At 42.0% G+C, this 13,252-nt stretch overlaps 1 protein-coding gene across 2 annotated transcripts in view; it reads left to right on the forward strand.

The window, feature by feature from the left end:
- FBXO9 (F-box protein 9) overlaps positions 1-4,932 on the forward strand; it is a 48,282-nt gene extending 43,350 nt beyond the window's left edge. For both annotated transcript variants that reach the window (XM_077487799.1, XM_077487800.1), the window contains one exon: positions 3,640-4,932. In XM_077487799.1, the coding sequence (XP_077343925.1) occupies positions 3,640-3,748 (109 nt within the window). In that variant the 3' untranslated portion in view covers positions 3,749-4,932. The remainder of the gene's footprint in view (positions 1-3,639) is intronic.
- The last annotated feature ends 8,320 nt before the right edge of the window (positions 4,933-13,252 follow it).

Consider the following 13,252-nt stretch of genomic DNA (forward strand, 5'->3'; position numbering starts at 1 on the left):
AATTTATCAGCAATTATTTGATATTTAATATTGATTTGTATTAAAACTAAGCTTTTTTGCTTTGTCAGCATGCTATATCCCACACTCCATAGTGTTTAGCAATAAAGAGGACATTGAGGAGGGGGGGAGGGGAGTGTCATTTACCACCGAGTATATGCTCACGTGTTTGAGTCATGTGGGCTGCACAGATAAGAAAATGTAGGAAATCATCAAGGACTACACAATCTCGGGCTGCAATTGGGACACAGGGCAAAAGGGACAGTTTAAAGCTGGATCAACCAGGTATCTTTCACTCTACACAAAATGAAATTAATGCTTTTGAGGCCTTGTAAGCATGCACACTCCGTTTTATATAGCATGTAATGAGTTTTTTTTGTTTTGTTTTTGTCTGGGTTTATTGGCACTTTAATGCACTGTGGCGCAGGAATCATTTAAAGCCTGTGCAATGCATTACATTGTTGTGCAGTGAGTTGCTATACTTATAATTGCAGACACAATTAATTTATATACAGTGCACTGCACTTGAATGCAGTTTTATGGTGTGAACAGGGGTCATGGAAAAGAAATGTTTTATGTGTGCCTTTTGAGTTGATTGCTGAATGCAAGAGTGTCTCATTCTGGTGCTGTTCATTCATATTTAGACACCCTGCACAACTGACTCTTCATATCTGCGTATCAAAGTGTCATTAAACCCAGACTATCATAAACTCGTATTACATGCTATATACCAGGAGTGTGCATATTCACAAAGCCACTAAAGCATTTGTTTTGTGTAAAGTGACATATATCTGGCTGGTTGTTCCCCCTTCAGATGTCCCTCTCATCTTCACTGTGTCCGATGCAGGTTGATACTGTTTGGATCAGCTGGTGTCCTCTATGGAGCATGCTCAATTTCAGTTTACTTCTAAGCTCTTCATTTCCTCCTCCTTTTTCTTATCTGTGCAACCCACATGACTATAGTCACACATGTGGACGTATACACAGTGGTAAATGACACCCTCCCTCATCCTCATCCTCACCTTCATCCTCCATCCTCCTCCATGTTCTCCTATTGCTAAACACTATGGGGGTAGGATATAGTATGATTGTTTATTCACCAAAACTCATACATGCTTAGTTTTAAAATAAATCTGTATTAAATATATCAAATGTTAAATTATATGAAGAAAAAAAAAAAAAAAAAAAGAGCTTTGGATGCAGATGCCATCTGAACATAATGATAGCATCTTTCACTTTGCCTACACCATATAGTGGATATAAAATGTTCTACACACCCCTGTTAAAATGTCAGGTTTCTGTGTTGTAAAAAAATGAGACAAAGATAAAAAATTTCAGAACGGTTTCCACCTTTTTGATGTGATCTATAATCTGTACAGCTCAATTGAACAACAAACTGAAATCTTTTAGTTTTAGGGAAGTAAAAATAAAATATGGTTGCGTAAGTGTGCACACCCCTAAACGAATACTTTGTTGAAGTACCTATTGATTTTATTACAGCACTCAGTCTTTTTGGGTACGAGTCTATAAGCATGGCACATGTTGGCAACATTTGCCCTCTCTTCTCTGCAAAAAACACTCCATATCTGTCAGATGGTGAGGGCATCTCCTGTGCAGAGCCCTCTTCAGATTACCCCACAAATTTTCAATCCGATTTAGGTCTGCAATCTGGCTGGGCCATTGCAAAACTTTTAATCTTCTGGTGAAGCCATTCCTTTGTTGGTTTGGATGTATGCTTTGGGTCGTTGTCATGCTGAAAGGTGAAGTTCCTCTTCATGTTCAGCTTTCTAGCAGAAGCCTGAAAGCTTTGTGCCAATATTGACTAGTATTTGGAACTGTTCATAATTCCCTCTACCTTGACTAAGGCCCTGTTCCAGCTGAAGAAAAACAGCCCCACAGAATGATGCTGCCACCACCATGCTTCACGGTGGGTCTATTGTTCTTTTGTTGATGTGCAGTATTGTTTTTCCACCAAACATATCTTTTGGAATTATGGGCAAAAAGTTCAACCTTGGTTTAATCAGACCATATAACATGTTAACACATTTTCCCATATGCTTTTGGGAGACTTCAGATGTGTTTTTGCAGAATTTAGCCAGGCTTGGATTTTTTTCTTCATAAGCAAAGGCTTCCATCTTGCCACTCTACCCCAGATCTCAGACATATGAAAAACATGGTGGATTGTTGTCACATGTACCACAGCCAGTGCTTCCCAGATAAGCCTGCAGCTCCTTTAATGTTGCTGTAGGCCTCTTGGCAGCCTCACTTGCCAGTTTTCTTCTTGTCTTTTCATCAATTTTGGAGGGACATCCAGTTCTTGGTAATGTCACTATTGTGCCATATTTTCCCAACTTGATGATGACTGTGTCCCATGGTATATCTAATGCCTGATACCTTTTAACAATGAGATCCCTCTGATGCTTTGGAGGCTCTCTGCGGACCATGGCTTTTGCTGTAAGATGCAACTAAGAAAATATCAGGAAAGAGCCATTAGAACAGCTGAACTTTATTTGGGGTTAATCAGAGGCACTTATATGATGGCAGGTGTGTACTGACTCCTATTTACCACTAGTTTCAATGTGATTGCCTAATTCTGAACACAGCTACATCCCCAGTTATAAGAGGGTGTGCACACTTATGCAACCACATTATTTTATTTTATGTTTTTTATTTTTTACTCCCATAGCCAAACGCTCCCTCCCCTAAAAGATTTCAGTTTGTGTTTCAATTTAGTTGTACAGTTTATAGGTCACATTAAAGGTGGAAAAAGTTCGGAAATTATTTCTTTGTTATTTTTTGACATCACAGAAACCTGACGTTTTAACAGGGGTGTGTAGACTTTTTATATCCACTGTATATAATGCAAAGAAATACACATTTAATGTTCAATTAAGATTTCATTGCGAGTTGTAAAACTGTTATCTGATACTTGTAATCGAATTTGAATTGCTCTTTTGATACTTTTTTTCTCTTAGTCATGTGACTGGCACAGCACCAGAGAGCTGACCAGACACAGACTCGCACTGTAGAGAGCATATATCAGCAGAGTAATAAAAGCCCCCCCCCCCCCAAGGATCTTTCCCTACAGATGCCAAAGAACAGAGAAAGATCATGGGACCACACAACAGCGCTGCAGGAATAAGGTACTTAGAAGATTTTTAAAAAAAAAACAGAATGAAGAGGCATGATAATAATGAATGATTTTATGTGAACGAATTATGGCAATAAGCCCTGGTTCACAATGCAGCAATTTGACACGTCAAATCGCATTCCAACTAATTTCTGTACTACTTTTTGGCGACTTCGAGGTGCGATTTCTCTGAAATCAACCCCAAAGACAGTACTGACATGCGGGAATGAAATTGTGTGATTGCAGTTTTTTTGTTTTTTTAATCTTTCTATCTATCCATCTTTTTCCAGTAAGTATTGCATGTATGATGGCTTCAAATGTATGCAATAACAGGGATTGTGTGAATTTAGGGAAACCAGCTACAAATTATAAATTCTTTGTGCAGGAGAAAAGTGTTTATAATCCTAGTTTGCCTAATTGTCAGTATAAATTTGCAGAATTGCATTCTGTCACCTTAGTATGTTAATGTTATTTTATTGTCTGTTTTGGTTTCAATTACATTTCTCTTACAGATCCACTGGAGAGACGGCGATTACATCATTTGACATGGATAAGATGTACACCCCACTATTCTTTGCCCGTGTGAAGAGTTACACTGCTGTATCAGAGAGACCCCTCTAAAGTTTCTCTTTCATTTCTGCATGATTTTTAAGGATAATTAGAAAACGATGACGCTTTTGGCATAAATTTATCTGTGAATTCTGCTGCAAACAGTGGGTGCTTTAAGAGATGATTTTATTTTGGGGCATGTAGGGGTAGAATTGTTTTCTAAACTTGAAATGTTATTTTCAAGCATTGTGCATTTTGCGGAAATGTTTTGATAATTCTATCAGCATAAGTCTTTCTCTGCTCTTTTCTTCCAAATATGTTATTACTGTTTTCTGTTGTTACACAAACTGCCCCATGACTGTATAACTGAATGTTGTATTCTTCAAGACCTTCACCTACTGAAAGCGGTACATGACATATGCAAGATATCAGTCTGGTTGTCTCTACACTATAAAATACAATATTCACTGATGTTTCTAGAGAAACCAGGGGAAACAGAATAAAGCATTGTTTTTACATTTGCCTCTCATGTTTCCATCTAAAACAATTAAACATTAGACAAAAGCGCCACTCAAAACAGTTGATTTGCAGGGCAATCAGGGCACTTGGAAGTGTCGTGCCCCTTTTTCCTAGTTGCAGTCGCCACATCACTACAGTTCTTCATTAGATCTGCTTCCCTTGCTGCTCGTACTGCATTGCTTTCGGTCATGCAGATTGCACTTTGACATCTGGGCATTCAGAATGAATTAAAAGTAGGGTGAGCTGAAAGAGCAGCAAGTTGACAAAGAAACTTTATACTGGTGAATTTTTCTGTTAGATTCCATATACAGGTATAGCTTCATGAGCCAAATTCTGTAATAGTCATCCACCTAAAGCTGAATTTGTATGGAGTTCTCAATGCAATCTTCTTTCCCGGAAAATGAGATAGTTACATTTAATGCTTTATCTGCATAGCGTTCTTGGGTTGTAAAGGACCGTCTGGGATTGATTCAAATCCCAGATCCCTGTTCACTATAAATGAGAATTGTGTGCAATATTTCCACTGTTTTTAAAAAGGGAACCATTTGGCAAAACAATCCTGGATTGTTATAATCTTACAGGAACGAGGAATGTACTTTTGCCCTGGAACCCGTTCTAAAAAGCCTTGTGTTTTTATGTATCTTTGTTACCTCTTTTTATTTTTTTTCTCCAATTGAAATAAAACTAAGTTCTGGAAGAGGCTACAAGTAAATACACTGAATGATTTGTTAACTCTTCATGGGTATTGTCATTTTTGTTTTGGTATCACGATTATTAGTTAACATTTTTATTTTTGCAGCTGTGCATGGCAACTTCTGCTTTAATTATCAAAGCTGATTGGCTACTATTCACAGCTACTCCAGTTTTAGTAACCTCTCCCTTCCATATGTCTCCTCTGTAATAATATTCTTTTCTGCCTGACAGCTATTTTGTGCATGCGCAATTCAGTGTACAATCTCGGCATACAGTGGGTGCTTGGTCGATTCATTTCTCTTACTCGTGCATGGGTATTACATAATTCTATGCTGGGGAATCAAAATGGCCTAATCTGCCAAATGCAGAAGGGACCTGCCAAAGCTGTCAGCAGTGCAGATGAATGAGATTGCAAAAGTCACATCGTTGGAGGAGGGGCTTTGGTAGGCAGGTATGTTTGGTGGATGACTTTTGCCATTATGTGCAAACATGCTACTTGCACATAATGGCAAAAGTCACCCACCAAAATGCAGACAACACTAATTAACACTTTAAGAAAACTGGACGTGTGTGTGTGTGTGTGTGTGTGTGTGTGTGTGTGTGTGTGTGTGTGGTGGGGGGGGGGGGGGGGTGGTATTAGCACTGGAGAATGCAATCGCCTTCCAGGTTTTATTCTCAAAGCTTAAAGTGACACTAAATCCCCTTTCACACTTGTGCGACCTGAAAGTCTCACATGATTTTGTGTGCCTTTGACACTAGTTGAAGCAATGCCTGTGTAATCTTGAGGTCTACGGACCTCAAGTCGCATCAAAGCCAGAACAAAGTAGTGCAGGGACTACTTTGAAGTCGCACAGATCTGAACCGTACTCATTGGAAGTCATGGGGTATGACTTGTCATGTGACTTTGCAGTCCCACTCGCACAAGTGTGAAAGGGGCCTTGAAGTTTGTTTTCTTTATTGTACATCACAGGACACAGAGCAACCAAAATAATGACTATATGGGTTATAGGCCAAGTACTGGTGGATGGACACTGGCAGAGATTCGAACAGGAAGTCCACCCCTATATAACCCCTCCTACACAGGAAGGACCTCAGTTTTTTCACCAGTGTCTGTAAGGTGGAATGGTCACTGATGTTATACATTTTCTCTTGGAGCATACTTGGAGGTCTGGTTCTATTTATAATCATGGACTTCATTTGGATCCATTCAAAAAAACTATCAGCCAAATGGGTGGTACCCGAGCCTCATTGGAAGGAGAGAAGATTCCTTGAGGTTTGCCTGTAATGCAGCCTTACGGCGCTGGACCCTGCATAATGAAACTCTGTGCAGTGTTTTCTCTGACCAAGGTGCTTTCCTGCAGGGTGATATACAGGTCCAGGGGAGTGGACCCCACATTAAGGGGAACCCAGTCCCTGACGGTCTTTTATGACAAAGCTCACTATGATGGGTGAAGATTGGACTCCTGTTATGTTCAGAGTCCTGCAGCGGCAATGGCAAGTCTGCATTTTTGCAGTTTCTCTTTTATTTAAAAAGAGATCTGACTGTCTGTTCTCCCAGTGGCCACTGGGGGCAGTGTGCTGTTTAATCATGATGTGTACTTCTTGGTTGTGTGGGCTGCCGTTTCTTCTCCAGCCACTAGAGGGTGCAGGCTAGCTCAGTATGGCCTATTTTTATATAGGCAGGAAGTGGGCGACCATGTTGACCATTTCACTTCAATACCGGGCCTATTCTGGCACTTCTCTCCTACATGTAAAAAATCATTTTTTTTTTTGCTATAAAATTACTCAGACCACCTAGGGAATAAAATGGCGGTCATTGCAACCTTTTATCTTGCACGGTATTTGCGCAATAATCTTTCAATCGCCTTTTTTTGAAAAAAAAAAAAAACTGTTTCATGAATTAAAATATAACAAAACCGTAAAGTTAGCCCAATTTTTTTATTTTTTTTTGTAGAATGTGAAAGATGTTACGCCCAGTAAAAAGATACCTAATATGTCACGCTTTAAAATTGTGCACACTCATGAAATGGCGCCAAACTTCGGTACTTAAAAATATCCATAGACTATGCTTTGAAATTTTTTACAGGTTACCAGTTAAAAAAAAAAAAAAAAAAGATCTGAGAAGAGATCTGTCTGTTCTCCCAGTGGCCACTTGGGGCAGTGTGCTGTTTAATCATGCTGTGTACTTCTTAGGTGTGTGGGCTGCTGTTTCTTCTCTAGAGGCTGGAGCCACTAGAGCAGGGGCGTCAAACTCAAATTCAGCGGGGGGGGCGCATCGGCAGGATGGTTGCCCTCAAAGGGCCGGTTGCATCTGTAGGGCAGGGGTCAGGCTTGCGCTATGTACAGAGTGCAGGGGTTAGGATTGTGCTACGTACAAAGTGGAGGGGTCAGGAGTGTACTATGCAGTGTGTAACATCTCATTTCATTTCTACCTCTCCTCCTTGGTTCTGACCTCTGCACCCATCACTCTCCTCCCATCCCCCCCACCCCTGCACACATCTGCCTCCACATGCCGCCCCCCCTCCCCCAAGTTTTCTCACACCTGCACTCTCTCCTACCTTCCTACCTGGCCCAGCTCTGGTACCTCCCTGTATAGGCGGCTCCCTCCCTTTGTACTGGGCTATAAGTTAGTACCCCCCCCCTCTAGGGTGGATCTCTGTGTTCAGTATCAGTACTAAATAAGCAGCACAACACTGTCTCTCTAACAGCACAAGTGCTTAAAAAGCCCGCCCTCAGGACGCAGCCCGCTGGATGAAAACAAAAAAACAAAGCTGTCAGCAATCACTCGCTGGAGGGACTGGGGAGGTGGCAGTGGAGACAGAGCAGCATCGCAGGCGGAGACAGAGTGATGGCAGACGCAAAGCTGAGGCAGAGGTGGAGGCGTAAACCGAGCGGAGGAGAGATGTTTACTCTTATTGTCATGGAGACCGGCCACACATGCACTAATACAAAGCGGCACCACTCGCGGGACTGAGTAGGATGTTTTCCCTTGTTGCCTTGGATATCTGCAGAGAAAAAGAGGTAGCGGCTGGAGGCTGCTGTGCGGGCCACATGACATGACCTAGTGGGCCATGTAGTTAGAGAGTTGCAGAGGAGGTCTAGTGCTAGAATTGTTGCACATGCTCCAACACATGCAACGATACCTCATGTGTGGTTTGAACGCCGTTTACATATGTGGGCAGGACTTACGTGTGCATTCACTTCTCAACGTGAGCTACTGGGGACAGGGGCGTTTTTAAATTTTTATTTTTTGTTTTACTTTTTTTATTTTGACACTTTTTTTTTTCTTTATCACTTTTATTCCTATTACAAGGGATGTAAACATCCCTTGTAATAGGAATCTATTGTGACAGGCCCAGTTTATGGAGAGATGCGGGGTCAATAAGACCCCACATCTCTCCTCCAGGCTGGAAAGCATGAGATCGAGAAATTTACCGATCTCATGCTGACAGCCACAATCGCAGCTTTGTTTATTTCCGGGAACCCAGGCGTGACGTCATAACATCGCGCCCAGGCTTCTGACGGTCATAGAGATGACTGGTGACCATCTGGTCATTAGAAATCTCTATCTTCATCATCTGTCACCGGCCAATTCTTTCTCCGGGCCCCCAATGGCATAGAAGAGCCCAAAGAAGCACGGGATGGTGGCGGGTGTCCCCTCCTGTCACCTACAAGAACGATCAATTGGCAGATCGATCTATGATTGTTCTTATCGTGCACAGAATCCCCGGCTGGAAAGAAGGATATCTGAATGATGCCTGTAGCTTCAGGCATCATTCAGATATCCCCGCACAAAGTCAAGGATGTCATATGATGCCCAAAGGTATTGAAGTGGTTAAGGCTGGATTCACAACTATGCATTTTTGTGCTTTTTGCAATTTGCAGATCGAATTCCATAAGAACCAATGTAAAATGGACTGTAGTGCAAATCTTCAAAATGAAAAAAGCACTAAAATTGCATAGGTGTGAATGCAGCCTAAGAGCGCTATGTGGTTGAGACATAACAGCAGCCTGTGGATACTAGTGAAGTGTGAGTACTTGCTATGGGAGAAATGTTTAGCCAGACAAGTCATGATTATACTGCATACTTGGTTGTATAGGCGCCCCCCCCTGAATTAAGCAGTAAGTCGATACACCCCTATCAGTGGATTTTACAGTGTTGGGTCTCCAGAATACTGTCCATTTGGCACAAAAATTGAATGGGGCTTGATGCAGTTGAACAGGTGCATACTTGCAAACTTCAAAATCATGTGCATCTGGTCTGCAGGAGCTTACTTTTAGGCTGAAGCAGGAAAAGGCTGCATGGCATGCACAAGTGCTAAACTAGTATGGCGCTGTGTGTAGTTGGGTAGGTGCAGCATATTATACATGCCTGCATGCTGGTTGTCTAAACGCATGCTTGAATACATGCATAGATTGCATGCATGCATGTGACATAAGCACATGTTTGGAAGACCATGGGCATCAGTGCACTTGAAGGAGTTGTCTCCAGAATAGCATGTTTTGGGGCTCCCTTTTCACACTTATGCGAAAGTTATATGAAAGTTGCACATTTTGTCAGAAACTTTAATGTGATTTTGCAGCGACTGCGTAATCTTGAGGTCTATTGTTGGCAATGGTACCGTCCAAATCAGTGCGGCGCGGCCTGATTCCCGTAACAAGTTTCTGTACTACTTTTGGCAACTTCGGGGTCTGATTTGTATAGCCATCTCTGCAGGAGCCTGCACCGCTGTCTCTGAAGTTGCCCCTGAAGTTGGACTGACATGCCGGAAGTAAATCGTGCAATTTAAAGTGAACTTGCACAATTTCAACACCGCTGTCAGTGTGAACCTGGGCTTACAACCAGTTTAATTGAACAAGTTGAACTTCGAAACTGGCTACCATACACAGCTGCACTAGATAGTGAGTGCTCCAGTTTCAGTAAATATCCCTTGCTGAGGCATGATGCTAGACTTAATGAAAAATAGATTCGGATTTTACCTTTGCTTGAATCTCCCTTCTCTGTTTCTTTTTATGGTATTTTATTTTCCATTACGCTTGACACAAGCACGTTTTCTAGATAAGAAAAGAATTGTTTGTGGGAATCGAGTGTATGGGACTGCCAACATCCTTAAAACATGAAGAGAGGAAACAAGCAAGTGCACTTGAAAGTAAAGTCGCTGTAGATACGAGGGGGACATGCAAGGAAAAAAAAAAAAAAAAAACAGTATTTTAGCTTGCACGTGATTGGATGATAAAATCAGCAGAGCTCCACTCATTTCAGATCTACCCCTTAGCTTTAGAGCGACTGCACTGGCAGTGCAAAGTGGATTTGCCTTTTGTAAATAACCCCCAATATGTAAGAAATTTTATAAACATGAACTGTGACATTAACCACTTCCCACCCGCCGTATGCAGAATGATGTCCGGGAAGTGGTTCTGTTATCCTGACTGGGCGTCCTATGACATCCAGCAGGATAACATGCAGGTGCGCATCACGGCGATCACAAGTGCGGCGTGTCAGTCTGACACCCCGCATCTCCGATCGTGATAAGGAGCCTCTGTTGGAGGCTTCTTACCACATGATCAGCTGTGACCAATCACAGCTGATCATCGTGTGAACCAGGAAGTGCCGATAAACGGCATTCCTTGGTTCGCGCTGACAGGAGAGCCGATCGGTTATCAGCACAGACCCTTCAAGTGTAACACTCACCAATCAGTGCCCAGAAGTGCCCCAACAATAAAGTGTGCCAGTGCCAATCACTGTCCAGCAGCAACACCTGTCAGTACATATCAGTACCCAATTATAAGTGCCGCCTATTGGTGCCCATCAATTCTGCATATCAAGTGCCAACTCATCAGTGCCTGTTAGTGAAGGGGAAAACAAAATTTTATGAAATAAACTATAAAGAAAAATCTTTTTTTTTTTTCAAAAATGTTGGTCTTTTTTAGTATGTTTAGCAAAAAAATAAAAACCGCAGAGGTGATCAAATACCACCAAAAGAAAGTTCTATTTGCGGGAAGAAATGATAAAAATTTAGTTTGGGTACAGTGTTGCATGACCGCGCAATTGCCATTCAAAATGTGACAGCGCTGAAATCTGAAAATTGTCCTGTGCAGGAAGTGGCATAAGTGCCTGGTATTGAAGTGGTTAAAATATACAAGTTATACCAATGAACCAGTTAATACATACATATAGTGTATCCCATAAAAGTGTATACGCTATCACATTTTTGTGAGAGTACAGCTTATATAAAAGTGTAAATTTGCTGTCCCCTCAAAATAACACAACAGCCATTGATGTCTAAACCGCTGGCAACAGAAGTGAGTACACCCCTAAGTGAATATATCCATATTGGGCCCAATGTCAATATTTTGTGTGGCCACCATTATTTTCCAGCACTGCCTTAACCCTCTTGGGCATGGCGTTCACCAGAGCTTCACAGGGTGCCACTGGAGTCCTCTTCCACACCTCCATGACGACATTGCGAAGCTGGTGGATGTTAGAGACCTTGCGTCCCTTCACCTTCTGTTTGAGGATGACCCACAGATGCTCAATAGGGCTTAGGTCTGGAGACATGCTTGGTCAGTCCATCCTTTACCCTTAGCTTCTTTAGCAAGGCAGTGGTCGTCTTTGATGTTTGTGTGGTGTCGTTATCATGTAGGAATACTGGCCTGCGGCTCAGTCTCCAAAGGGAGGGGATCATGCTCTGCTTCAGTATGTCACAGTACATGTTGGCATTCATGGTTCCCTCTGTGAACTGTAGCTCCCCAGTGCCGGCAGCACTCATGCAGCCCCAGTCCATGACACACCCACCACCATGCTTGATTGTCTTTGTACTCCTCACGTGGTGGCCTCCACAGACGCTTGACACAATCCAAACCAAATAAGTTTATCTTGATCTCATCGGAACACAGGACATGGTTCCAATAATCCATGTCCTTAGTCTGCTTGTCTTCAGCAAACTGTTTACAGGCTTTCTTGTGCATCAGCTTTAGAAGAGGCTTTCTGTTGGGACGACAGCCATGCAGACCAATTTGATGCAGTGTGCGGTGTATGGTCTGAGGCGATGCTGAGCACATGAACTCAACTTCTTAGATCGACAATGGCGAGGCTTGTTCTGAGCGGAACCTGTCCTTTTATAGCTCTGTATTGTCTTGGCCACCGTGCTGCAGCTCAGTTTCAGGGTCTTGGCAATCTTCATATAGCCTAGGCCATGTTTATGTAGAGCAACAATTCACCCTCAGAGAGTTCTTTGTCGTGAGGTGCCATGTTAAACTTACAGTGACCAGTATGATTTGAGTGAGAGCGATAACGCCAAATTTAACACACCTGCTCCCCATTCACACCTGAGACCTTGTAACACTAATGAGTCACATGACACTGGGGAGGGAATATGGCTAATTGGGCCCAATTTGAACATTTTTACTTAGGGGTGTACTCACTTTTGTTGCCAGTGGTTTGGACATTAATTGCTGTGTGTTGAGTTATTTTGAGGAGGCAGTAGATTTACAGTTAGACAAGCTGTACACTCACTATTTTTTTGTAGAAAAGTATAATTTCTTTAGTGTTGTCACATGAAAAGATATAGAATATTTACAAAAATGTAAGGGGTGTACTCACTTTTGTGACATACTGTATATCTCAACCCAAAGCTAATAATCCAGACACTGCCAGAGTCGAGCTGAGGTCAGATCCGTGAAGATTTGTAGCATACGTCCCGACATGTTTTGGAAATGTATTGGTATATATTTTTTCCTTCATCAGGGGTGGTTTACATTTAAGTGACTTTATCTGCAACATAGATACAGTTACATAGTATTTATACTGTAATGCATAAAAGGCAAGTAGTTTTACATGGTGAACTAAATGTTTTTTTAAGGCTTAAAGGTACTTACATACAGGGTTCATTGAAGGCCATGGGGTAATGGTAAAAACAATTGTGAAAATTCCACGTTGCCTGAGAGAGACCACACGGACAGCATAGGTAGGTAGGGGCCGGCCCGTGATTCACATCCACAGGAGACACTCTGGCTACATCAGAAGAGAGGTAATACTGTCTAAATTACCATAAAAGCGAAAAGAAATCAATCAGGGTTTTAAGATTAGTACACAGGCACATCCAGTGTGCATGTGGTAGCAAAGCAGAGGCATGTATTGCCTGTATTTGAATAGTGCATTTGATGGTCGATGCGGCATTTTACCTTAATGTCATATCCAAACAAATGTGGGTATTTATAAGAGTGGGCTTCCCTGTATTAGAATAGTACATTACCTTTCAGTATAATGGTGTAAGTGCAGACACCAGAGTGGCCGGGATCAGACCGAGACATGCCAGCTGTGTGTGTGTGCTATTATATAGGGAAAATACCTGATGAGGGAGC

Source organism: Lithobates pipiens, unplaced genomic scaffold, assembly GCF_037356315.1.
Source record: "Lithobates pipiens isolate NorthernLeopardFrog02 unplaced genomic scaffold, aLitPip1_a1.2 Scaffold_18, whole genome shotgun sequence".
Lineage (NCBI taxonomy): Eukaryota > Metazoa > Chordata > Amphibia > Anura > Ranidae > Lithobates > Lithobates pipiens.